The sequence below is a fragment of the Erinaceus europaeus genome, chromosome 8 (assembly GCF_950295315.1).
Source record: "Erinaceus europaeus chromosome 8, mEriEur2.1, whole genome shotgun sequence".
NCBI classification, from domain to species: domain Eukaryota; kingdom Metazoa; phylum Chordata; class Mammalia; order Eulipotyphla; family Erinaceidae; genus Erinaceus; species Erinaceus europaeus.
In genome coordinates this window covers 8,350,370-8,376,869 of record NC_080169.1, presented here as the reverse complement: position 1 = coordinate 8,376,869, position 26,500 = coordinate 8,350,370, and the positions used below count along the sequence as shown (strand labels likewise).

The 26,500-nt window shown below is 38.4% G+C and overlaps 1 protein-coding gene across 1 annotated transcript in view; it reads right to left on the bottom strand.

The window, feature by feature from the left end:
- The window catches only part of SUGCT (succinyl-CoA:glutarate-CoA transferase), a 144,366-nt gene that overhangs the window by 60,956 nt on the left and 56,910 nt on the right, over window positions 1-26,500 (bottom strand). The window contains exons 7-8 of the mRNA XM_060195770.1: window positions 13,498-13,589; window positions 5,527-5,670 (exon numbers count right to left, since the gene is read on the bottom strand). Of these exons, the coding sequence (XP_060051753.1) occupies window positions 5,527-5,670; window positions 13,498-13,589 (236 nt within the window). The remainder of the gene's footprint in view (window positions 1-5,526; window positions 5,671-13,497; window positions 13,590-26,500) is intronic.

Sequence of the window (26,500 nt, the reverse complement as noted above, 5' to 3'; positions counted from 1 at the left end):
TTTGTAAGCCACAATAGAAGAATGAGAGCAACAGAGTAATTGGAACCACATCCAAACCCACTTCCTTGATATTTACCAATATCATTTAAAGAATACTGTTTAGATGCTAACGTTAGACAATTTTCAGTTGACAACTATAAATCACATTAATATTTTTTAAAAAATCAAAGAATTTTATTACAAGGGTTAAAAGTTTATAGCCTTAAAACTATATTAAAAAAAATTGGTGCCCACTACAAACCACTTCCCAGGAACTGTCATGTCTTTACAATAAAATAGCTTGTTGTGGTTGAAATAACCATCTCTGAGTTAATGATTAGCTACTATTCAAATCAAGTATAATTTGTCTATTGTATACTTTTAGAAGTGAGAGTACAAAATTTCATTTTTAGCAACTGATATTAAATGCTATTCAATATAATCATTCATATGTCATTCTAAGTAATGCAAAAATGAGTAGAAAAATGTTCTATCATTGCATGAAATTGTGTTCATTTTCCAGGCAGCTGAAATTAAGTTCAGTTGTTATTTTTGTTAATATGGATGATCTTTTATATTAAATGAAAATAAATTCATACTTTTAAAAGGTAAAGTTTCCGATTATGTTGCTCTGAAAAGTATCTAGAAATAGTATTTCCAGTTACATTAAACAGATTTTAATCATTTTGTGGTTTGATTTTTGAATCTAGAATCCACAAATCTTATCTGAAACTGAGAGATTAAATGAAGCTAGTCAAGATTTCTCTATTATGAAAAAAAATCATAATAATCATGTGATTTACCAGTGTTTTAATCTCTGCATAGATCTAACACTGAGGTATCTTTTCAATAACTAAACAGAACTAATGCTAGTCATCTGTAGAATATTTTCAGATTTACAAAGAATTTGTCACATCCTTTACTGCATTAGATTCTTGGGGAAAAAATGTTAATATAGTGTAAGTCTATTGACTGGCTCCCCAGCGTCCATCTCCCTTTGGCCAAAAAATAGCTATTATGGGGAAATCACTTCTCCCCAGCTTCAGCTGCGGTTGGGTGGCATATAAAGAAGAGCTTAAGTTAATCAACACATGTTACAATGTGCAAGGACTGGGTTCAAGCCCCCAATCACCACCTGCTTTGCAGGTAGTGAAGCAGAGCTGCAGGTGTCTCTCTCCCTATCTCCCCCCTTTCCTTTCAATTTCTGGTTGTCTCTATCAAATAAATAAATAATTTTTTTAAAAAATAACTATTCCTCCCCAGAGCCTTATCCCAGTAGGGAAAGACAGAGACAGGCTGGGGGTATGGCTTGACCTGCCAGTGTCCATGTTCAGCAAAGAAGCAATTACAGAAGACAGACCTTCCACCTACTGCATCCCATAAAGAATTTTCATCTATATCCCCAGAGAGATAAAGAGTAGGTAAGCTTCCAGTGGAGGGGATGGGATATGGAACTCTGGCGGTGGGAAGTATGTGTAATCATACCTTTCTTATCCTATAATCATGTGAACCATTATTAAGTCACTCATTTAAAAAAGGAATAAAAGAAAAGGTATGGAAACACACACAAATAAAATATTCATTGCCTCTAACTCTCCCATACATTTTAACTGGCTCTGCTACTAACTTTTAACTAGACGCGGCACATCCCATTCAGCCTAGTCAGCACAGAGCCTGAGACTCAATGTGTGCTCAGTTAACGAAAAATCCAGCAACTCCAAATGCTGTTTTTCTAAACCTGCCTCCCAACAGGCAAAGCAATCTGGTGAACAACTTAACAATAAAAGGCAAACAGGGAAAAGCATCCTAATAAATGTACAAGATAATGCTGGTGGAGGATTACACAGAAGGAACCATTTCAATGCAGAAGGAGGTGGCCAGGGACATGACTCAGTGGGTAAGGCTCTTCATATGTGGGACCCTGGGTTGAACCCTTTCAGCCACATATGCAATGAAATGGTGTTGTGACCTCTCTCTTACATTAAACATTAAATTTTAAACTTTAAAATCTCTATATTGAGGCAGACTGGGAGTATGGACCAACCAGTCAACATCCATGTTCAGCGGGGAAGCAATTATAGAAGCCAGACCTTCCACCTTCTGCATCCCATAATGACCCTGGGTCCATGCTCCCAGAGGGATAGAGAATGGGAAAGCTATCAGGGGAGGGGATGGGATATGGAGATCTGGTGGTGGGAATTGTGTGGAGTTGTACCCCTCCTACCCTATGGTTTTGTTAATTTATCCTTTCTTAAATAAAAATAAAATAAAATAAAGTCTCTATGTTGGGAGTCGGGCGGTAGTACAGCGGATTAAGCACATGTGGCGCAAAGCGCAAGGACCCGAGTAAGAATCCCAGTCGAGCCCCCGGCTCCCCACCTTCAGGGGAGTCGCTTCACAGGCGGTGAAGCAGGTCTGCAGGTGTTTATCTTTCTCTCTCCCTCTCTGTCTTCCCCTCCTCTCTCCATTTCTCTCTGTCCTATCCAATGACAGCAACAACAACAACAATAGTAATAACCACAACAATGATAAAACAACAAGGGCAACAAAAGGGGAAAAAATGGTCTCCAGGAGCAGTGGATTCGTGGTGCAGGCACCGAGCCCCAGCAATAACCCTGGAGGCAAAAATAAATATAATAAAACAAAATCCCTATATTTCAGCAGAACGCTTTATATAAGGTGACATTCATGATTGCACTCAGTGGCTCTAGAGAAAAGGAGACAGTAATGCTTAAGGATCCTCTGTGTTGTACTATCTTCTGATGAGTTTTGGGAAGGACAATAGGTAGGTTGATAGGTAGGTTTCTGTGGCGACTGAATGTTCTTTTGTTTCCTCTGCCTCTTATTCACTTTGTGTTCTCCCTGAAGCATCGCCTAGAAAAACTGAAACTTTTCTGGCCCTTCATGGTCAAAACATCTGCCTTCAGAAACTAGGGAAAAGAAAGACCAGACAGAGGTCAGGTGGTGATGCACCTGGTTGAGTGCAACATTACAGAGTGGAGGGACCTGGTTTTGAGCCCCCAGGCCCCACCTGCAGGGGGAAAGCTTTGCAGATGGTGAAGCAAGACTGCGCATGTCTCTCTCCCTCTCATCTTCCCCTTCCCTCTCAACTTCTGACTATCTCTATCCAATAAATAAATAAAAATTAAAAAACAATATTTTTAAAAAAGGAAGGAATGAAAGGAAGGAGGAAGTAAGGCAGGAAGAAAGAAAGAGAAAAGAAGGAAAGAAAGATGGAAGGAAGGAAGGGAAGGAGGGAGGGAGGGAAAGGAAGGAAGGGAAAGAAGGGAAAGAGAAAAAAAGACATCAGAAACCAGAGTTCCTTGAAGATTTTGCTGCTCAAGCAGCTGAAATTTTCAACCTCAGTGTCCTTGTAAGTAAAACAGAGATAAAAGTGGTGAAGCCTGCAGGGCTGTGGGTGTCTCTCTATTTCCCTACCCCTCTCAATTTCTATCTCTATCCATTGATAAGTAAATAATTTTTTTAAAAAGAACCCAAGAACTAACTGTTTCATCTTCAACCACACCGATGATTTTTTTTTAACTTTGCACACTCCCTAATTTTTCTTAAGAGAAAAACATCAGGGTCAGGAGGTAGAGCAGCTGGTTGAGCACACATGTTACAATGTTCCAGGCCCCAGGTTCAGGCCCCAGGTGCCCACCTGCAGCTTGCAAGCAGTGAGGCAGTGCTGCAGGTGTCTTTCTGTCTCTCTAGCTCTCTATTTTCTCTTTCCCTCTCAATTTCTCTCTGTTTCTATCGAATAAATAAATAAATAATTTTTTTTTTAAATCTCTAAAGCAGAGTTCCAAATTTACTATTTTCCCATGTATGCCAAGTTTGAAATTCCCAGCTGAGGTCTCAGTCTATAAAGTAACTTTTCCCACAGTAAAATGTCTTCTTGCACAAATTAGGCATTTCTTTTTTCTACCCTTAAAAAATTACCTATTCAGAATCAGCTTCCATATATGGTATAGCATCTGAATCTGACCAAGTAGGAAAGAGGCAAAATGTCAATTTGAGAGTGAATCAACCCTTCTATTTTACAATTTTAGTATCTGACATAGCATAACTGATAACTATTTAAGTCAAAGGTTCTTAGTACAGAGTACATAAACAGAATCTTGGGAATTAATTAAGTTTAATAGAAAAAAATAGTTATGCTTTTATTTCCCTCAACTTCTAACTAAAATTTAGCATTTTCTACATTTATGAATGTAGACAACAACAAAAAAGTAACAATACTGATGACTTGATTATCAATTAAATATAATACATGTTTTCTTAATATATTGAAATTAATACATAATCTTAGTCATTTTTGCTAAATACTACTTCAAAATTGCAGTAGACTCACTGATAAGATGTGTGGCTTATTCCCATTAGTAAATGTTATCTATGATATAATACAAAATTGCTTTTTACTTTGAAACAACTACATTTCAATATAATTTAATTCCCCTGTAATCCTAATTATCTCATTGTAAATATATGAAAACTTAATTCTTTTTTTTTTCAGAGGCAGAGGCAAAGAGAATAAAAGAGACCACAGCACTGAGGCTTCCTTTAATGCACTGGAAGCCAGACTCAAGCCTGGGCCATGCACATGGTTAGAGTACTGTCCAAGGGAGCCATCTCAGCAGCCCATGAAAACGTAACTCTTAGCAAAGGTGTATAGGCTTCACTAGATTACCCACAAGATTAAATAAATGACAAAGCCAGCAAAGTAATTCAAGTGTGCCTGCTTTCCCAACTGCACAACCCCGGTCGAGGCTGGCCCCCAACTTTATTGAAGGAAGCTTTGGTGTTGTAGTATCTCCTCAACCTACCATCTCTGTTTCTTTCTAAGTCAATCCAGGGCACTAAAGCCCCAGAAATGATCAAGAGAAAAAAAAGGGGGGCGGGTGGTGGTGCACCTGGTTGAGCACACATGTTACCCTGTGCAAGGACCCTGGGCCCCACCTGCAGGGGAGAACCTTCACAAGTGGTGAAGCAGTGTTGCAGGTGTCTCTCTGTCTCTCTCCCTCTCTATCACCCCCTTCCCTCTCAATTTCTGGCTGTCTCTAGCCAATAAATACATAAAGATAATAAAAATTAAAAAAAGAAAGAAAGAAATCACTGCTACCATGTTTGGCAAAAGCAAATCATCACATAATTAGTTGGTAATAAGCACTCTAATTCAATGGATATTTATCATATTATAATCTTTCTTTGCAAATTTTAGAAGTATACGATTCAAAAAAAAAAAAAATCCAGAACTCTAATGGAAAGGAAGTTACAGAGTTCATATGACAATGAAATCAAACTGAATGATTATATTCCTTTTCACAATTCCTGACAGACCTATTCTAACAAAAGGCCTTTGTAATTCCAGTTCAACAACAACTAAATGACACAACCTGATATACCAAAACAGAGGAGATTCTGTAGTGGTTTCTTGTTTATTTATCTGGCTTTTGTTTGTTTGTTTGTGTTTTACATATACGACCACAGGATAAAATTCAAATGCATGTTTCCACAACATTATCTAAGATATTATTTGAATTGTACCTGTGATGACATTAGGTTACAGTCAATGAACAGTCCTTTTCCAGTTTTGCGTCTTTGTATTAATCCAGCCATTATCGCTCCACATGCATATAGGCCAGTGGCAAGATCAGTCATGGCTACTCCTGGGCGAACTGGATCTCCATCCTGATTTGAATGTTACATTGTGAAAACAAGATAAAAATGAAAACCATCATATTATTATTCAAATATTCAAAAGTTAAATAGCAGAAAAAATCAAATACACATATCAACACAAGAGAAATACAGCAAACCACTATTGTGGCTATCTGTGGGGGGTGACAATATATTGATATTTATTGCATATTTTCCATCTTTATCACCTTTCCAAGCTAAATAAAACATTTTAAATGATTTAGTAACCAAGCTAAATAAAACATTTTAAATGATTTTGGCATTCCTTCTCAGTATAGTTTAATTTCTTTACACTAAAAAAGGAAATAATTTAATTTACCTTTTATTGGGGAAGTAAAGGTTTACTGTAGATAAAGTTATTGGTACATATGTAAAAATTTTCAATTTTCCACAAAACACTCTCACTGCCAGCCTAGTTCCCCCACCACTACCCTCATGCACCAGGACCTGAAAGCCCCCCACCCCTCCCAGAGATTTTACTTTGGTAAAATACACCAAACCCAGTCTGAGTTCTACTTCGCATTTCCCCTTTCTGTTTGTGTTTCTCAGATTTTGTCCATGAGTGAGATCATCCCATATTGAATTTTTTTTTAAGATTTTATTTATTTATTAATGAGAAAGATAGGAGGAGACAGAGAACCAGACACCATGCTGGTACATGTGCTGCCAGGGTTAGAACTCTGGACCTCATGCTTGAGAGTCCAAAGCTTTATCAATTGCACCACCTCCCAGACCGCTTCAACTTGCTGTTAAGTGAGCTAATCCTCAGAGGTACAACTACCTGTCAGGCAGGAGGTTTTCCTACAGAAAATAAAGGCAAAAGATGTAGGCTAGTCTCCTTATAGGCATGCTAGTAACATACAGACATGCTAAGAACAACTGTTAAGGCTACTTGTGGCCTGGCAGGAGTAGACCTGGTTGAGCACACATGTTGCCATGTGCAAGGACCAGGGTTTAAGGTCCTGGTCCCCACCTGCAGGGGGCAGGAGAAGCTTTACAAGTGGTGAAGCAATGCAACAGGTGCTTCTCTTTCTCTCTAACTCTCTCTCTATCTACCCTTCCTCTCACAATTTCTCTCTGCTTATGTAAGAAAGAAAGAAAATCCATGATCCATTTGGTTCACTTTTGTACATGGTATGATGAAGTGGTTCAATTTCATTCTTCTGCATGTTTCAGCCCAATGTTCCCAACACCATTTGTTGAAGAAGCTATCCTTTCTCCATTTAACATTTTGGATACCTTGTCAAACATTAGATGTCCATACATGTGGGGGCTTATTTCTAGGCTCAATTCTATTCCGCTGGTCACTATATCTATTTTTCCTCCAATACTAGGCTTTTTTATTACAGTAGCCTTATAATATAGTTTAGGATTTGGAAGCATAATGCCTCTAGTCATGTTATTTTTAAAACCATCAAATATTTAGAGGAAAACATTGGTAGAATTCTTTTCTGTCTGTTTTATTTATTTATGAAATAAAAATATTGGATGGGGATATAAATAAAAACAAAAATATCAACAAGACATGTATTCACATTTACTTGTCAGTTCTATTTTCAAGGGGGAAAAAAGTCAGTGGGACTACATCAAATTGAAAGTTTCACAACAAAAGAAACCACCACCTGAATAAAGAGACTTTTTACAGAATGGGAGATCTTTGGGTGCCATACATCGAACAAGAGGTTAGTAACCAAAATATACAAAAAGCTCACCAAACTCAGCAACAACAACAACAAACACAGCCCTATCCAAAAGTGAGGAGAGGATATGAACAGTTTACCAAAGAAGAGATCCGAAAACCCAACAGACATATGGGGAAGTACTCCATGTCACTGGTGATCAGAGAAATACAAATAAAGACAACAGAGAGATACCACTTCACTCTTATGAATAGTATTCAAATAATCTGGATAACTGAAACAAATCCCGATAACTAAAACAAGTACTGAATGTGAGAGATTGAAGCAAATCAAGGCTGACTAAAAAAGACAAACCGTGAAAGTATCTAGTGCTTGGAGTAGGGCACCAAAGTAAAAACTCTGGGTTGACGATGAGGGTGAATGTTCAGTCTCATGGGGTGGGTGGGAGGGGGTGGGACGCAGTCTTTTGGAGGTGGGAATGGTGATCATGTACACTCCTATCAATTTGTAGTCATATAAACCACTATTTAATTAATATTAGAGAGAAAAAATTGACTGAATGTCTCAAACTTTTTAAATCACAGATTGAGTCTTCCTTTAATTTTTTTATATTTATTCCTTTTTGTTATCCTTGTTTTTGACGGAATCTTTTTAATATATAGGCTGAATCTTTCATATGTTGACTCTCTTAAAAACCTAGACCAGGGGGAGTCGGGCTGTAGCACAGCGGGTTAAGCGCAGGTGGCGCAAAGCACAAGGACCGGCATAAGGATCCCGGTTCGAACCCCGGCTCCCCACCTGCAGGGGAGTCACTTCACAGGCGGTGAAACAGGTCTGCAGGTGTCTGTCTTTCTCTCCTCCTCTCTGTCTTCCCCTCCCTCTCTCCATTTCTCTCTGTCCTATCCAACAACGACAACAACAATAATAACTACAACAATAAAACAACAAGGGCAACAAAAGGGAATAAATCAATAAAATAAATATAAAAAAAAAATTAAAAAAAAAAAAAAAAAAAAAAACCTAGACCAGGGAGAACAGAAGGAACTGGTGGCACAGCTATATACAAATAATGTCAAAGGACATAAATTATAGTGATTATGGTGATGTTGTGTATGATACAGCAAATCCTAACAAAATGATTTTTCAAAGTTAACCCAGTTGCCAAATAATATGATTATAGCAATAACTATCTATTGTCTTCTTAACCGTAAGACAGCAGGAACCTCCCACTTCCTCTATAGAGCCTATATTTCCCCCAATCCTGGAACCTCTAGGGTGAGACTCACTTTCCTGCATGTTTCTCTCAGTTGATACCAAATGATATTGCATCCGCTGATCCCAACCTAATCAACGCAACGAGTACCTCCTCAGCATGCTTCTCTTCAGACTGTGTCCAGAGATGTCAGGCATTAAATGTCAACCCTTCACCCTCATTACTTGGGTGAGACTTTTCCTTTCATAGTATTCTCTAATTCCATTCCAGGAGGCTCACTTCCTAACAAAGTCCCAAAACCTAGATAAATAGTGTCTACTTAGACTTAGATACCCTCCTCACCTACTTCCTATTACAGTTCTCTCACTCACTCCAAAGCTAACCTTAGCAAAGCAAGGACTGCAAAAGCTGAATAAGGGCAAGAGACTGGCATACTTTAACAATGACTCGTTAGTCACTATCAGGCCAACCCATCAGCTGGGGCCCTATTCGGCGAGTCCTGAGATTCCCAGACAGACATGATGGGCCTAGATCTCAAATAAATCCCTTTCTCCATTAATACAGGTCATTCCTATCAGGAACAACACAATAGACCCCTTTGTGGGCCCTCATAGAACCTTGCCCTCAACTTGGATCAACAATGGTAGAGAATGTTCCATTCTCCAAAGGGAGGCTGGACAATATACTCTATGCTACACCTGAGGATGATGGGTCCTGATATTGGGGCATCTTGGAACGTTCCTACTTATGACCATAGAATGTGAGCTCAGATCTACAGGGATACAGAGGTCACACATAGGCTCCTAAGCTGAATATGGACCCCAGATCACATCTAATTGATGGGGTTTACAGTCAACAATATTTATACACCTTTCCCATATTTGGGAGCTACTCTCTTCCCTGATCCAGCTTTCTGGTCCTTCTGCCAGCCATGACATCACCTCCCCAGACAATAATTAGGATCTGCCTGCATATCAGATTTCAGGCTCAGGCAAAAAAAAAAAAAAAAAAAAAACAAACCACTAGTATAGCCACAGGCCCTTTGGAATATAACTAAAATATGCCTACTAGCTATCTACAAAATGGAGCCCCCCCCCCAACTCTTCATCTGCACTATTCCAGCCTTTAGGTCCATGATTGTTCAACAACTTGTTTGGCTTTGTCAATTCTCTTTTCAGCCACCAGGTTCCAGGTGCTACCATGATGCTAACCAGACTTCCCTGGACAGACAACCCCACCAATGTGTCCTGGAGCTCCACTTCCTCAGAGCCCTGCCCCACCAGGGAAAGAGAGAGACAGGCTGGGAGTATGGATCGATCTGTCAACACCCATGTTCAGCAGGGAAGCAATTACAGAAGCCAGACCTTCCACCTTCTGCATCCCACAATAACCCTAGGTCCATACTCCCAGAGGGATAAACAATAGGAAAGCTATCAGGGGAGGGGATGGGATACAGAGTTCTGGTGGTGGGAATTGTGTGATGTTGTACCCCTCTTATCCTATGGTTTAGTCAATATTTCCTTTTTATAAATAAAAAATTAAATAAAAAAGAAGAGATAAAAAAAGAAAGCATCTAGTGAGATTCTGTTTGTTTGTTCCCCTAACCATAATAGGAAATGATCTAAAAATTTCTAGATTGGGAAAGATCAAGATCAGTTTTATCAAATGTAAATTTTGTAAATGAGAAAGAAGTAAAAATCTTTAAGTTTTATACCAGAAGCAAGGAATCAAGAAGAAATCATCACAATGAGAGAAAAAAAGAAAAAAGAACGAGAATGGAGGAATCACACTTTCTCTCATCATACCGCATGTCTATGTAATCAAAACTGTCTGGTACTGGAACAAAAATGGGCACACAGACCAACAGGGTAGAAAGCAAGGAGATAAACCTCTATACCTATGTATAACTAAATTTTGACAAGGGAACACAAACAAGCATATGGAGAAAGGAGAGTCTTTTCAACAAATGGTGTTAGGAAAACTGAGACAAAACATGCAGAACAATGAAACAGGACCACCACATATTACCATGCACAAACGTCAACTCCAAATGGATCAAAAACATAAACATTAGAGCAAAAACCTTCAAATACATAGAAGAAAATATAGACAGAACAGTTCACAATCTCTACTTCAGAAATTTTCTTGAAGATTCAAGTCCAATAGTAAGAGAAATAAAAACAAAAATAAATAAATATGACTATATCAAACTGAGATGCTGCAGAGAAGCAATTACAGAAGCCAGAACTCACACCCTCTGCACCCTATAAAGATCTTTGGTCCATATTCCCAGAGGGATAAAGACTAGGGACCCTTCCAAGGGAGGATAAGGGTTCTTATCTAGTGACTATATATACTTGCAGGTCAAGAAGTTAGCATTTTTTGCACTTATTTATCCTCAAATACATAAAGCAAAACACTATTTGTGGAAATCAGCAAAATCCCATTTGATACTACCAAAGGTATTATTCTTACAGAGGATAATATTATCCCTTCTACATTTTAGAACTTTGTGTAAAAATGCAGGTGTCTCTTCCTCTTTGAATATGTTGTGATTTATATAAAAAACTGATTTCTTAAAAGTTAATACAGAGGGTGTCGGGTGGTAGCGCAGCGGGTTAAGTGCAGGTGGCGCAAAGCGCAAGGACCAACATAAGGATCCCAGTTCCAGCTCCCGGCTCCCCACCTGCAGGGGAGTCACTTTACAGCAGTGAAGCAGGTCTGCAGGTGTCTGTCTTTCTCTCCCCCTCTCTGTCTTCCCCTCCTCTCTCCATTTCTCTCTGTCCTATCCAACAACGAAAACATCAATAACTACAACAATAAAACAACAAGGGCAACAAAAGAGAATAAATAAATAAGTAAATACTTTTTAAAAAGTTAATATAGAACAGAGACTTCTGGAGTAGAGCTAACCTAGTCACTGAAAGTTGGCTTTCCCACAGAAAACAATTATTACAGCAAAATAATTCAACAATTTTCAGCAAAGAATATCTTACTAAATAAAGGAGCATCATTATCTGAAAGGAGGAGAGGGAGAGAAAGCAGAAATGCAGCACTGTATTACTGTGGATGGCATATTTGCCAGGGCTTCAAATCCACATGGCAGATTTAAAGAGCCCAAACAAAACCACTCAGGGACCACTTCCTTGTTACTATCCTTTTTAAAAAATATTTTATTTATGTTTTCATTAATCTAGAAGTGAGACATTCTATTTTTTTAATATTTTATTTATTTATTATTATTGGATAGAGACTGAGAGAAATGGCCGCCTGGAGCAATGGATTCACAGTGCCAGCACAGAACCCCAGTGATAACTCTGGTTGCAATAAAAGTAATAATAATAATGGCTATGATTATTATAAAATAATATTTATACTATAGACTCTTTATATGTGGTAAAGCCTAGTTTTTATGCTCCAGTATTATTATGTAAAGTCCTTTTTCACTCCTAAAAGAGTCTTGATTTATATGTAAACTCCATGATCATATCTTTTCTATTTCTTGTCAATTTAGAATTTTGTGTATATAGTGCCTGTTAAAAATAAAATTTACCCCACCTGCAGGGGAGTCCCTTCACAAGCGGTGAAGTAGATCTGCAGGTGTCTATCTTTCTCTCCCTATCTCTGTCTTCCCCTCCTCTCTCCATTTCTCTCTGTCCTATCCAACAACAATAACATCAAGAACAACAATAAAAAAAACAAGGGCAATAAAAAGGAAAATAAATAAATAATAAAAATAATAATAAATAAAATAAAAATAAAATTTAAATTAAGTTCAACACAGTGCCTTTAGGCAGCAATATAAGAACATTTTCTGTGTATAACTGATTTCTTCTAACAGGGGAGATAAGAGACTCCATAAACTTGATTTAATCCAACCAGTAAATATGGGTCAAATAAGGTACCTTTTTTTTTTTTCACAGCAATGCTCACCTTTGGCTTTTGATGATTTTCGTTGAAACTGGGACCTTGGAGCCTCAGGCATGAAAATCTTTTTTGTATAACCATTGTGCTATCTTCCCTGCCCTAAAGTACAACTTAAATCATGTCGCTCCCCTTCTGAAAAGCCTCTCTAAATGCAAAGCTACTTACTGGATCATGAAAATAATCCAAAGTAGGACCTCAACTTATTTTCTCTCCAATGATCAGAAACCTTAACTTCCAGCTCCTCCTCTGCAACTGGTCTGCTGTTCTTCCATTAATTTGCATGACTCTTTCTTGTTTCCCAGTCTGTTCACTCAGTAATCGCTACCATCTAAGTCACCATATAAATCCTATCTACCTTTCCAGGGTCTATCACTCAGATTTCACTACTTCCCTGAAGTCTCACTCTGGTACATTTCTGATGCCTTCCCTTCACAATTAGTCCTTATCAACAGATCTCAGGCAAGCCGTAAAATTAGATTTGTATTAGAAAATTGAATTAGCTAAATAGTATTTTAGAAAACATTAAAAGAGCATATGTTGTATGAGGACTAGGACACAACATTGAATAAGAGTTGTCCTTAGTGGGCAAATTCTCACAAAAACAGCTGGTCACCGCCACCATGACAGTATGCTCTCTCTTCACTTTCCACTGTTTTGCAAGGAATGGACTGCACTTTTGTTCATATTTTTTTTCCTTTATTTTTTTTTTTCCTTTTACTGGGGGGATTGATGGTTTAGAGTTGACAGTAAAATACAGTATTTGGTACATGTGTAACGTTTCCGTTTTCCACATAACAATCTAACTCACTCTAGGTTCTCCTCTGTCATCATATTCCAGGACCTGAACACTCCACCCCCACCTGCCCCCAGAGTCGTTCTTTTACTTTGGTGTAATACACCAACTTTTGTTCTCATTATCATTCATTTTCACTGGTTCCTTTCTAAAACTAACTTGATGTTAAGCCTGTGTGTTAATGAAGGGAACAATTTGGGAACACACAGGGGAAATTTACAAATAATCCGGAGAGATATACCTACCTCAGGTCCTGTGATGTGCATCAGGCCAGATACGGCAGAGGCAATAGCGTCATAACCAGCACGATGAGACAGTGGACCTGTCTGACCATACCCTAAGACAATAATAGCAGAGATAGTGAGCAAGAACAATACTATTGCATTTTTTAAAAAACAATTTTGTAGCAGCAACAAATGCTAGAGAGGTTGTGGGAACAAAGGAACCCTCCTGCACTGCTAGTGGGAGTGTCAATTGGTCCAGCCCCTGTGGAGAACAATCTGGAGAACTCAGAAAGCTAGAGTAGACCTTCCCTATGACTCTGCTATTCCTCTCCTGAGAGATGATCCCAATCAACCAAACACAACCATCCAAAAAGATTGGTGCATACCTATGTTCATAATAGCATAATTTTTGTCCAGTCTTGTTGAGGAATAATAGACAACAAATATTGGAATATTTAAAGTACATAATGTGAGTTTTATATATATATATATATATATACCACCATCAAATATTGGGCTTTCAGAAGAGTCATGATGCATTTTTGCAGAGAAAAACATGTCATGAATTTTCCAACAACTCAATATATACCAGCTATCTTATGCCACACATTTAGCTTTTTTCCTGTGATGAGGAAATCCTAAGTTCTTTTTTTTTTTTTTTTATCAGAGCACTACTCAGCTCTGGCTTATGGTGGTGGTGCGGGGAACTGAACCTGGGATCTTGGAGCCTCAGGCCTGTGAGTTTCTTTACATATCCATTATGCTATCTACCCTCTGCCCAAAATCCTAAGTTCTGTTTCATCAATATTCAAATATGTAATACTGTATTAACTATAGATGCAATGATGTACATTAGATCTTCAGGTCACATTTCTATTATTGCCAAAAGTTTTCCACTGTTCGGGAAACATCTTGTCAATTCCTCCCTCTCATCTAGTCCTTGGCAGCTGCTAGTTTACACTTTCTTAAGAGTGATTTTGGGAATTCCATATATAATGCTCCATTATATATTTTAAATATTCCAATATTAGTTGCCTATTATTGCTCATCAAAACTGGACCAAAAAAAAGAGAGATATAAATGTATGATACAACTATTAAGATAAAACTCATATTTAGTATTAAACTTAAATAGTTCAAGTTAAATAATACTTATGGTTATTAGTGCCATTATTGATGAAGGTGTCACAAAAATGTCTAGCCTTTATGTTCTATTTTGGAAATTTTCACACAAAAGTAAAGATGACCATATAATAAATACAAGTATAAAATACATACATGTAAACAAATGGAAATATAAATAGAAAATACATACCACCCAATTTCAATAGTTATTCATGATAAATCTTTTTCCAAAGTGTTTTCTTTTTAATTAAAATTACTGTATAAAGGGGGGTTGTGCAGTAGCGTGCAGCAGGTTAAGCACACATGGCGCAAGTGCAAGAACTGGCACAAGGATCCAGGTTCGAGGATCCTGCAGAGGGGTCACTTCACAAGTGGTGAAGCAGGTCTGCAGGTGTCTATCTTGTTCTCCCCATCTCTGCCTTTTCCTCCTCTCTTGATTTCTCTCTGTCCTATCCAACAATGGCAACAATAACGATAACAACAACAACCAAGGCAACAAAAAAGGGAAAAAGGGCCTCTAGGAAAAGTGGATTCATAGTGCAGGCACCGAGCCCCAGCAATATCCTGAAGGAAAAAAAAACATATATATATATATATATATATATATATATATATATATATATATATATATATACTGTATAAAGATAAAATCCCTTTTTTAAAAAGTCTTGATTAAAGTTATATCAGTCACAAAAAATTCCAAGTCTGCCAGGTTTGTCTCCCAGTTTCAAAAACAAAAAAAAATTTTTTAACCTCTGGAAAAACAAAAATAGGATAAGAAAGCAGCATAAAAAGAAATGAACAGTCTCCAAACATAAATGTAGAAATTAATGTCATAATTTAAGAGTAAATTTATACTCTAAGGTATCTAGTTTATAGTGCTAAAGTAATTCCTTGGACCAAGCCTCTAGTCTTCAATACAATGGTATCTAAACCCTGGCATATACCCAGCATAAAATAGGCTTCCTGAAGAGAGAAGTTCCACCATAATACAGAATAAAACATAATACAGTTTCATAAACCTCCTATCATCTCAACAGAAAGTTAAAAGAAGGAATCAGGTTTCTTTTTACTCCAGGCTGGGAAAATCAGGTGCTCAAGCTTCTGGCCAGGAGTCCAAATCCCAAACCAATACCCCTCACCAGCAGCACAATTCCACATGGAGTCTTCTAAATAAAGGTCTGCAGGAAAATATACTCAGAGAAACAAATGGCTTGCTAAATAAAAGTGTACCATAATGGTTGCCTTGTGATACAAATTCTCTTATTCAGCTTCCAACAAAGGAGAAGCACAAATATCTTAATTACTTTAAATTATAACTTCCAAGTAGAAATATAAATAGTGACTCTCATGGAGGCAATTTGGCATAGAGAATAAGAGGATGAGATTCAATATTGAGAAAGCTGAATTCAAATTACAGTTCTACCATTAACTCAGTCTTTGAAAATTCATTTAATCTCCCCAACTCTCAATATCCTCATCTAGAAAGTGGCAATATTTATATTTATTGAACAAATTTCTTATGAAAATTCTAGTAGAATTACATTTTACATTGAAGACTCAATGTGCTTTGACAATAAATGTGCAATAATCAATAGTGAGAATATCTTGTCCTTTACACACACACACATGAGAATAACAGAAAGAAAACTGCCTAGAGGTAAGCTGAAATGTTGAAATATTCTGGGCATTGCAATTATGCTTTTTAATACCCCAGGAAAACTCCAGGCTTTTGTACTTGGGGCACTGTTACTGTTCATTTTAGAAAAGCATTTTAGAAACCGACAATAAGAAAATATTATTACCCCACCAATGTACCCTGGAACCCCACCTCTTCAGAGCCCTGTCTCACTAGGGAAAGATAGAAACAGCCAGGGATTATGGATCCACCTGCCAACACCCATGTCCAGCAGAGAAGCAATTACAGAAGCCAGACCTTCCACCTTTCTGCACCTCATAATGATCCTGGGTCCATACTCCCAAAGGGAGAAAGAGAAAGCTTCCAATGGAATAGATGGGATACAGAGTTCTGGTGGTGGGAATTGTGTGGAATTGTACCTCTCATATCCAACAGTCTTGTCGATTATTATTAAATCAATAAAAAAATTATATTATTATACATAATAAAACAGGTATGAGTTAAAAACTATTCCATTTTTTAACATATATTTACTTTACCTATTTTAAATACTGGTAACCAGTATATCGACAAATATTTATAAAAATAAATATAAAAGTATTAAAATGGAATTTGATATCAAAATGTTATTTTGCCAAAATTACTCTCTCAAAAACATGAAGAGTAAATTATTAATAATTTCATTTACAACTGCAAGATGGGGTGTGGGCAGCTGTGCACCTGGATGAGCCTACATGGTACAATGTACAAGGATCCGGGTTCAAGTCCCTGTACCCCACCTGCAGGGGAAGCCTCATTAGTGATGAGGCAGTGCTGAAGGTGTTTCTCTCTCTCTCTCCCTTTCTACCTCCCCTTTCCTTCTTGATTTCCCTCTGTTTCTATTAAATAAATACACTGCTATTTAAAAAAAAAAAGCTACAAGATGTAAGTATGGGATCCAGAGAGTTCTTTTTAATTACCCTTTTAAGTCCAAAAAAAAACTATGATCAAAATCTAAGTTAAAGAAAAAGGTTAAGGGGGAAAAAGAGGGAAAAAATGAGCATATTAGTTTTGTTTTATATTCAATAGAGAAAGTAAAATTAAGGGTATATAAAAATCAGAAAAGAACACCCACATTCTCTCTCTCCATCCCCCGTACCCACTAAGGTTAAATTTAAGGAGCAACCTCGCCATCTTGTGGCTTTTGTGAACATTGACAATAAAGCAAAACTCATTTCCACACCTGAAGTGTTTTTAAAAGTGAGGGAAGAGGGGTCAGGTATCACACTGGGTTAAGTGCATATAGTTCAAGTGCAAGGACTTGTGCAAAGATCCCGGCTTGAGCCCCGGCACCTACAGGGGGATCTGCAAGTGTCTGTTTTTTTCTCCCCCTCTCTATCTTCCCCTCCTCTTTCAATTTCTCCATCCTAGAGATAACTCTGGAGGCACAAAAAAAAAAAAAGTGAAAGAAGAAAATTAATAGAAAAATATTTCTTACCTTCTAACTTTTCCCCAAATACCAGATAACCACTTGAGGTTTCACTTGATTTTCTTAATTGTCCAGCTAGGTGTTTTCACTGTCTTATAAGCTCTTGGAAAGCGGGAACTTTATCTGATGCATTACTTTTCTAAGCCTCCTAAGAAGCCTGCTACAGAGTTCAAGACTGTCAAAAGCTCAAAAACTAATATTTTGAGCTCTTTACAGTAGTGTCAGCAGCAGTATCAGTGGCAGTGGTAGTGGCAGTGGTAGTGGTCAAGATGCAGAGAGATAAACCACAGCACCAAAGCTAGCTTCAACGTGGTAGGTTCCAGGCTTGAACATAGGTGGCACCATGGCAAAGCAGCATGCTATCAAGTAAGCTATTCAGCCAGCCATTCATGGATCGCTTTTTTATTATTATTATTGTTGTGTGGATATTATTGTTGTTATTGTTGTCATCGTTGTTAGGACAGAGAAAAATGGAGAGAGTTGGGGAAGACAGAGAGGGGGAAAGATCTCTCTCACAGACCTGCTTCATCGCCTGTGAAGTGACCTCCCCTGCAGATGGGGAGCCCAGGGCTCGAACCATGATTCTTACACCTGTCCTTGTGCTTGGCACCATGTGCGCTCAACCCGCTGCGTGGATCTCTTTAACAAACTGGTGAGGAGTTATGAACTTTCCCTAGAGGAAGGTAGCAAAATAAATTCCTACTCTTATTATCCCCCCACACCTGGAAGCAAACCAGATATGCAATAATAGATAGATGAGTTGTTAAGAAAGTTGTTGTTCTTAGGTATTTATCCAGTGGACACTCAAGCACTAATTAGAAGGGACATACACACCCCTATGCTCATAGCTGCATTATTCACAACAGTCAAAGAGTGGAAGCAGCCTACATGCCCATCAACAGATTACCGACTAAAGACGTCATGGGATCTATACTCCATGGAATACCACTCTGTAATCAAAAAGGATGATACTGTGTAATTTTGGGATGAGTTAGATGGAACTGGAGGTGATTATGCTTAGCTAAATAAGAAATGAAAGATGACAACCAAATGGTTTCATTCCTACATGGAAATTTAGAGATCTAATTCACATAAACTCAACAAAACAAACAAACAAAAAAAAAGCAAGCAAGGAAACTGTAAGACTTGTGAGAACTCTGGTGGTTACCTTTGGGGGTGGGAGCGTATGGATACAGAACTTTGGTGATGGGTGTGGTGTGGAGCTATAAGCTGTAATCTTACAATCTTGTAACAAACTATTAATAACAAATAAAAAATTTTTAAAGAAAGTTGTGGTATATATACACAATGGAATGCTACTCAGCTGTAAAAAAAAAAAATGTTCCTATTCTTAGAACCCCATTCATGTTTCCCTAATCTAGAGTCAAATTTGAACCCTCAGAAGGGAATCACCATTTACATTATGTGTTCTAGGCCCAGAATACCTCTATTATCAGTACAATTCTTCTGGGAGCACATCAAAGGCAGCTTTACATCTTCCAAACAATTCAGATTCTGGATTTTAACACATCATAATTTCAGCACACACTAAAATGGCCAGCTTCCCCACAGCCATACCTCATTTTAGGGTGTTTTTCTCTCAGAATAAAGACAGAGAATATCTAACCTCTAAGATGTATACTTTTCCATACACAAGATTACAAAGTCGGACAGGGTAGATAGTGTAATCGAAAGAAACTCTCATGCCTGAAGCTCTGAAGTCCCAGGTTCAATCCCCTTTCCCCCCATAGCCCCCATAAAACAGAGTTGAGCAGGACTTCAAGAAAGAAAGAAAGAGAGAGAGAGAGAAAGAAAAAGAAAGAGAGGAAGGAAGAAAGGAAGGAAGGAAGGAAGGAAGGAGAGAGAGAGAAACTTTAAATTACAAAATCAACTTTAGAAGGATTTCAGTGAACTTTCAATAAATTCTAACACAGTCCTGCAAGCCTACTAGCCACTCAAAACTAACATTTAACTAAAGACACCATGAAGTCAACCTAACAAAGGTTACAAAGGATATAATAATAATAGCTAGAGTTGGAAAGGTAACTCAAGTATAACATGTGCCTTGTCTTACGCATAGCCCAGGATCAAGTCCCACTTATAGTCCCTGAAGCTGTGATGCCTCTCCTTTGCTCTGTCTCAGTCTCCGATTCTCTCCGCCTGAATGTAAAAGTCTGGAGTTGGGAAATGATGCAGAAGTGAGGTTCTAGCTCCACTAAACATAGTTAACATATACAGGGCATTTGTTACAGTCCGAAAATTGTGTTGGTGTTTTACTTATTCATTTCAGTCTCACAGAAACTGTATGAGGTAAATATTATTACCTTATTTAATTACAACTGAGAAAAGTGAGGTTTTAGAAAAACTCAGTGTGTGGGCCAGACAGTGGCGCACCTGGTTAAGTGCTCACATGACAGTGCAGAAGGACCTAGGTTCCAGCCCCTGGTCCCTACCTACAGGGGGAAAGTTTCAGGAATGGTAAAGCAGGGCTGCAGGTGTCTCTCTGTCTCTCTCCCTCTCTATCTCCCCCTTCCCTCTTGATTTCTCTCTATATCCAATAATAAAAATAAATTTATATAAAAAAGAAAAACTAAGTGCCTTACCTAAGACCATGTAGCTCCTTACTGTGATCATGTAATAATTGAAAAATAAGCATTTGTTACTATGTTATTACTATATTTCACAAAATATCTCCATGAATATCAATACTGCATACACGGCTCAGACCAAAGGTGTGTTTAATATGGGTTATTAATGGAATAACCCTTGAGATGAGGTCCCTCAATCTCATCAAGGGATAAAAAAAAAATGCTTGATTAATTATACAGTACCTTCAGAACCTGAAAGTGTTCTTAGTCAGAAAAAATTAATAGGGGATCGGGAGATGGCACAGCGGTAAGCACACCTGGCGCAAAGCACTAGGACCGGCATAAGGATCCCGGTTCGAGCCCCCGGCTCCCCACCTGCAGGGAAGTCGCTTCACAGGCGGTGAAGCAGGTCTGCAGGTGTCTGTCTTTATCTCTCCCTTTCTCTTTCTTCCCCTCCTCTCTCCATTTCTCTCTGTCCTATCCAACAATGAACGACATCAGCAATAACAATAATAACCACAACAAGGGCAACAAAAGGGGAAAAAAATGGCCTCCAGGAGCAGTGGATTCATAGTGCAGGCACTGAGCCCCAGCAATAACCCTGGAGGCAAAAAAAAAAAAAAAGGAAAAAAAATTTAAAAAAAATAAAAATTAAATAAATATGCAAGTTATACAATAGCCTAAGACCAGCAAAAGCATACTCAGTAATTGATGTTTTAAGGAGATCTGTATTTATCATAGAATTACTACTTTGTTTTATAATATCCCATTTCGTGATGCCAATATGTAAGACCATTTTCTCTTTAATTTCTTTATTAGGGATATTAATAGTTTATAATCGACAATAAAATACAATAGTTTGTACATGTGTAACATTTCTCAGTTTTCCACATAAAAATTCAACCCCTACTAGGTCCTCCTCTGCCATCATGTTCCAGGACCTGAAACCTCCCCTCCCCACCCCAGTCTTTTACTTTGGTGCAAGACACCAACTCCAGTAAGAACATGTTTTGTTTAACAATAGTTTCCTATAAATGTTTTTCCTCTAATTAGCATAACACAAAACAGACGACAGAAATTTAATAAAAGCTTGTTATCAATCAATGCATATTTTTGTATTATACACTTTTTCATGTGTGCCTATGATATTCTTCAATAAATTATCAAAATACATTTTTTTATTGAGGGGGATAATAATTTAGTATACGCACCGACACAAAGGTGCAGTTTCATTCTGCTCCAGGAACTCTAAGTTCTCTTCACCCCTCCCTCTCCCTCCTTTGGCTGAGCCTTCCGCTTTGATGCACTACACTATATCCAGTCCACATTCCATTTTGTGTTCTCCCTCCCTGTCCTGCTTATAAATGAGATCATTTGGTATTTGTCCTTCTCCTTTTGGCTTATCTTGCTTAAGATGATATTGTCAAGTTCCATCCAAGATGATGCAAAGGATATGACCTTCATTATTTAACAGCTGAGTAGTATTCAACCATATATATATCACAGGTTATTTCTAGCCACTCATCGGACTCTGGACATCTGGGTTGCTTCCAGGTTCTGGTAATTACAAGTTATGTCGCTATGAACTTATGGAGACATAGATTTCTTCTGATTAGTGTTTTTGTTTACTTTTGGTAAGTCACCAGGAGAGGACTGCTGAGTCATTGCTGAGAAATCTCAGACTGCTTTCCACAATGGTTGCATCACTTTACACTCCCACCAGCAGTACAGATGTTTTCCTTGTTTTCCCCCCACATCCTCTTCATCGTTTGCTATTTCTTTTTTTTTTTCCCCTCCAGGGTTACTGCTGGGCTCGGTGCCTGCACCATGAATCCACCGCTCCTGGAGGCCATTTTTTCCCCCTTTTTGTTGCCCTAGTTGTTGCAGCCTCGTTGCGGTTATTATTGCCATTGTTGACGTTGCTTTGTTGTTGGATAGGACAGAGAGAAATGGAGAGAGGAGGGGAAGACAGACAGAGAGGGGGAGAGAAAGATAGACACCTGCAGACCTGCTTCACCGCCTGTGAAGCCACTCCCCTGCAGGTGGGGAGCCGGGGGCTCGAACCGGGATCCTTATGCTGGTCCCTGCGCTTTGCGCCACGTGCGCTTAACCCACTGCGCCACCGTCCGACTCCCTCGTTTGCTATTTCTGTCCATTCTGATGTATGACATTCTCACAGGTGTAAAGAGGTATTGTTGTCTTTATTTGCACAAAAAAGTCTTTACAGGATTGACAGAAATTGGGGTAATTTATATCAAAATACAGTCTTGCCTATAGTAAATACTGTTGTTTGTTTCTGTTTGCCAGAAAGGTTATCACTGGGGCTCCACACCTACATGACTCCATCTCTTCTGATATCCTATTTTTTCTTTTTTTTACAAAGAGAGAGAGAGAGAAGAGAGAGAAGAGAGACATTACAGCACTGCTCCACCACTGTGAAGTTTCCCTGTACAGGCAGGCATTCCCATGTGGTGGCCAGGGGTTTGAACACATGTCTTTACAAATGGCAAAAGGTGTGTTCTATCAGAAGATTCATTTCCTGACCCCTACACTGTATTTTTTTATGGGAAAGAAAGAAATACTTTTCAAAATTATCATTATCCAAATGGAACCTATAATTAGAAAAAAATTATGTTCACAACAATACATCCTACTAAAAGTGACTTTTAACTGTACACACAATCTTGCATCCACATACACAACACACACAAATACAGACTTACAAAATATGCTTAAACCCAAGAAAACTTTTCAAGTAGGAAGGAAAAAGAAACCTATGGAAACCACACAATATAATGAAATTAAGTGGCAGAACTTCCCTCAAATTCTGATTTAAGAGTTTGAATATATTTGAGAATACAAGTCAATCTAATTTTTATTGAAGTAATATTGTGTTATAAGATTACTGAAGTTTGGGGTATGCGTTATTAAAGGTCAACATAAGTAATGTTACATTAAATTCACCACTTCAAGTTAAAGGATTTCTTTTTTTTAATATTTATTTACTTATTTCCTTTTTGTTGCCCTTGTTTGTATTGCTATTGCAGTTATTATTGTTATTACTGATGTCGTTCGTTGTTGGATAGGAGAGAAATGGAGAGAGGAGGGGAAGACAGAGAGGGGGAGAGAAAGACAGACACCTGCAGACCTGCTTCATCGCCTGTGAAGGGACTCCCCTGCAGGTGGGGAGCCAGGGGCTCGAACCAAGATCCTCATGCCAGTCCTTGCATTTTGTGCCACGTGCACTTAACCCGCTGCACCACCGCCTGACTCCCTAAAAGGTTCAAGGATTTCAACTACGTTTTCATGGAATCTATTCTAAAGACACTCTATTAGCAATTGCATCTATATCCCCAAAATCACCTTTTTCTGTAAGATGAATGCAGCTCACGTTCTGACAGTTGTTTCATAAAATCATTAAAGAATTAAATTGCTATTGTTGTATATGTCTTATAGATAAAGCCTTAGATTGCAGAAATATGAAACATAATCTATGAGTAGAAAAGAAAATAAAGTTCCAGCCATATTCTCACATAAAACCAATTCCCTATAGTTAGATTCCCACACTACAAATAGCAGCATTACATCAGTCCATGACAGGACATTTCAAGCCAGTAACACAAAATGTTCAGTGCTGAGAGGTTAAATAACATCTCAAATCAAATCCAGATAAATGGATAATTCAATTTAGTAATAAATTAACAAGACTCACCTTTGGCCTTATTCTACTGCCAAGACAAAAATAATTAGGCAAACTCTATGTTTTACTTAATAGAGATCAATGAAACAAAAAAATTATTAACCCAAGTAGTGAAGATTTCCAACAAAATCCAGTAAGTCTGCAGGTGTCTATTGTAGAGGTTCTTTAACCTGAATATTGAGAACAGCCGTTAACCCAAAACCAACTGTTCCTTGTTCTACATAAATATTTCCACCTGTACCCACCCTGTGATAACTATAAAAAGGCGGGATGAAAAATGATCGGGGTCGCAGACTCTCCCCTTGTGTAGAAGGGTGTCGGCGGCCCAAGTTCAAGCTTGCTAATAAAGGCTCTTGCTATTGCATGTGATTCTGGTCTTCTTTGCGTGAGATCGGGATTTGAACCTCTGAGCATAACATCTATCTCTCTCGATTTTTCTCTGTCCTATCCAACAACAGCAGCAACAACAACAATAACAGCAACAACAACAACAATGTAAAAAAGAGGGCCACCTGGAGCAGTGGATTTGTAGTACAGGCACCAATAAGCCCCTGCAATAACCCTGGAGGCAAAAAAAAAAAAAAAAAGCAACAGATTTCAAACTTATTGCAGTAAGCAGTACTAACTATATAAGTAAATATACACCGCAACATCAAGTCCAAAATCAAATAAAATGAAATCAGATGAAACGGTAAAGCATGTAATGGCACTGATAAAAAATAATCTCTTCGGGGGCTGGGTGGTGGCACAAGGACCGGCTTAAAGATCCCAGTTCAAGCCCCTGGTTCCCCACCAGCGGGGGGGGGGGGGGGGGTCGCCTCACAGGCAGTGAAGCAGGTCTGCAAGTGCCTATCTTTCTCACCTCCTCTCTGTCTTCCCCTCTCTCTCGATTTCTCTCTGTGCTATTCAACAACAATGATAAGCAACAAGGGCAACAAAGCAGAAAACATAGCCTCCAGGAGCAGTGGATTTGTAGTGCAGGCACCGAGTCCCAACGATAACCTTGGTAAATAAATGCATTCATTATATATATCTGGTAAATAAATGCATTCATTATATATATCTTCATGGCGCAAAGTGCAAGGACTGGCTTAAGGATCCCAGTTCAAGCCCCCGGCTCCCCACCTGCAGGGGAGTCGCTTCACAGGCGGTTGAAGCAGGTCTGCAGGTGTCTGTCTTTCTCTCCCCCTCTGTCTTCCCCTCCTCTCTCCATTTCTCTCTGTCCTATCCAACAATGACGACATCAATAACAACTACTACAATAATAAAACAACAAGGGCAAGAAAAAGGGAATAAATAAATAAATAAATTTTTTAAAAAAACTTTTCAGCAATGGTCTGAGGAGATAACAAAATGGTTATGCAAAAAGTCTTTCATACCTGAGGCACCAAAAGTCCCAGGTTCAATCCCCAGCACCACAATAAGCCAGAACTGTACAGTGCTCTGGCATTAAAAATTTAATAAATAAACTTTTCACCAAGTACAGAGATCAAAAGCAAAGCTTTGAAACAGAAAAATGCATACACCACAATGTGTCAAAATAAGAACTAAGAGAATCACTTCATTTTTAGTAAATGAGTTAAAATATTTTATTCCACTAATATTTATTTGACAAATATATGCCATATATGTACTATGTGTATATTACTTCTAGAAAGTCAGTAGCACTATTGGTGGGAAGGTAACTTGGTTAAGCCCATATGGAAAATTATCTGGTGATTGTTCAAACTACTAAAAATAGACCTAACATAAACCCAGTAATTCCTCTTTGAAGTATCCATCCAAAGATTAAAACACACTACTATGAAGAAATTTATCCACTCTGGTATTCATTGTAATAATATTTAGTTTTTAAAAAAACTTTATTCATGAAGAAGATAAGTGGAGAGAGAGAGAAAGAACCAGACATTACTCTGGTACATGTGCTGCCAGGGATTGAACTCAGGACCAAATGCTTTTATGCACTGTGCCACCTCCCAGATCACTTGTAGCACTATTTATAATAGCAAAAATTTAAAAACAACCTGTGTCCAATGACAAATGAGTGAGTGGTTAGGGAAGCTGTGGTGTGAATGAAGCCAACCTGATGTCCCTGGATGACCTCACCAATGTGTCCTGGAACACACCTCTACAGAACCCTACCCCTCTAGGGAACGATAGAAACAGGCTGGGAGTACTGGTCCATCTGCCAATGCCCATGTGCGGTGCAGAAGCACTTACAGAAGCCAGACCTCCCACTTTCTGCATCCCATAATGATCCTGGGCCCAAACTCCCAGAGGGATAAGGAAGAGGGAACTTAAAAAAAAGAAGAAGAAGAAGAGGGAACTTTCCAAAGGAGGGGGTGGGATATGGTACTCTGGTGGTAGGAACTGTATGAAATTGTACCCCTCTTATCCTGCAGTCTTGTTTGCCGGACTAGCCTGAGGATGTTTCTTCCCAGGCACATGCTCTCTGGGTTGGAGAGAACTCTACCGAGCCAACCTAGGCTGCTGCTTACTCAGCGT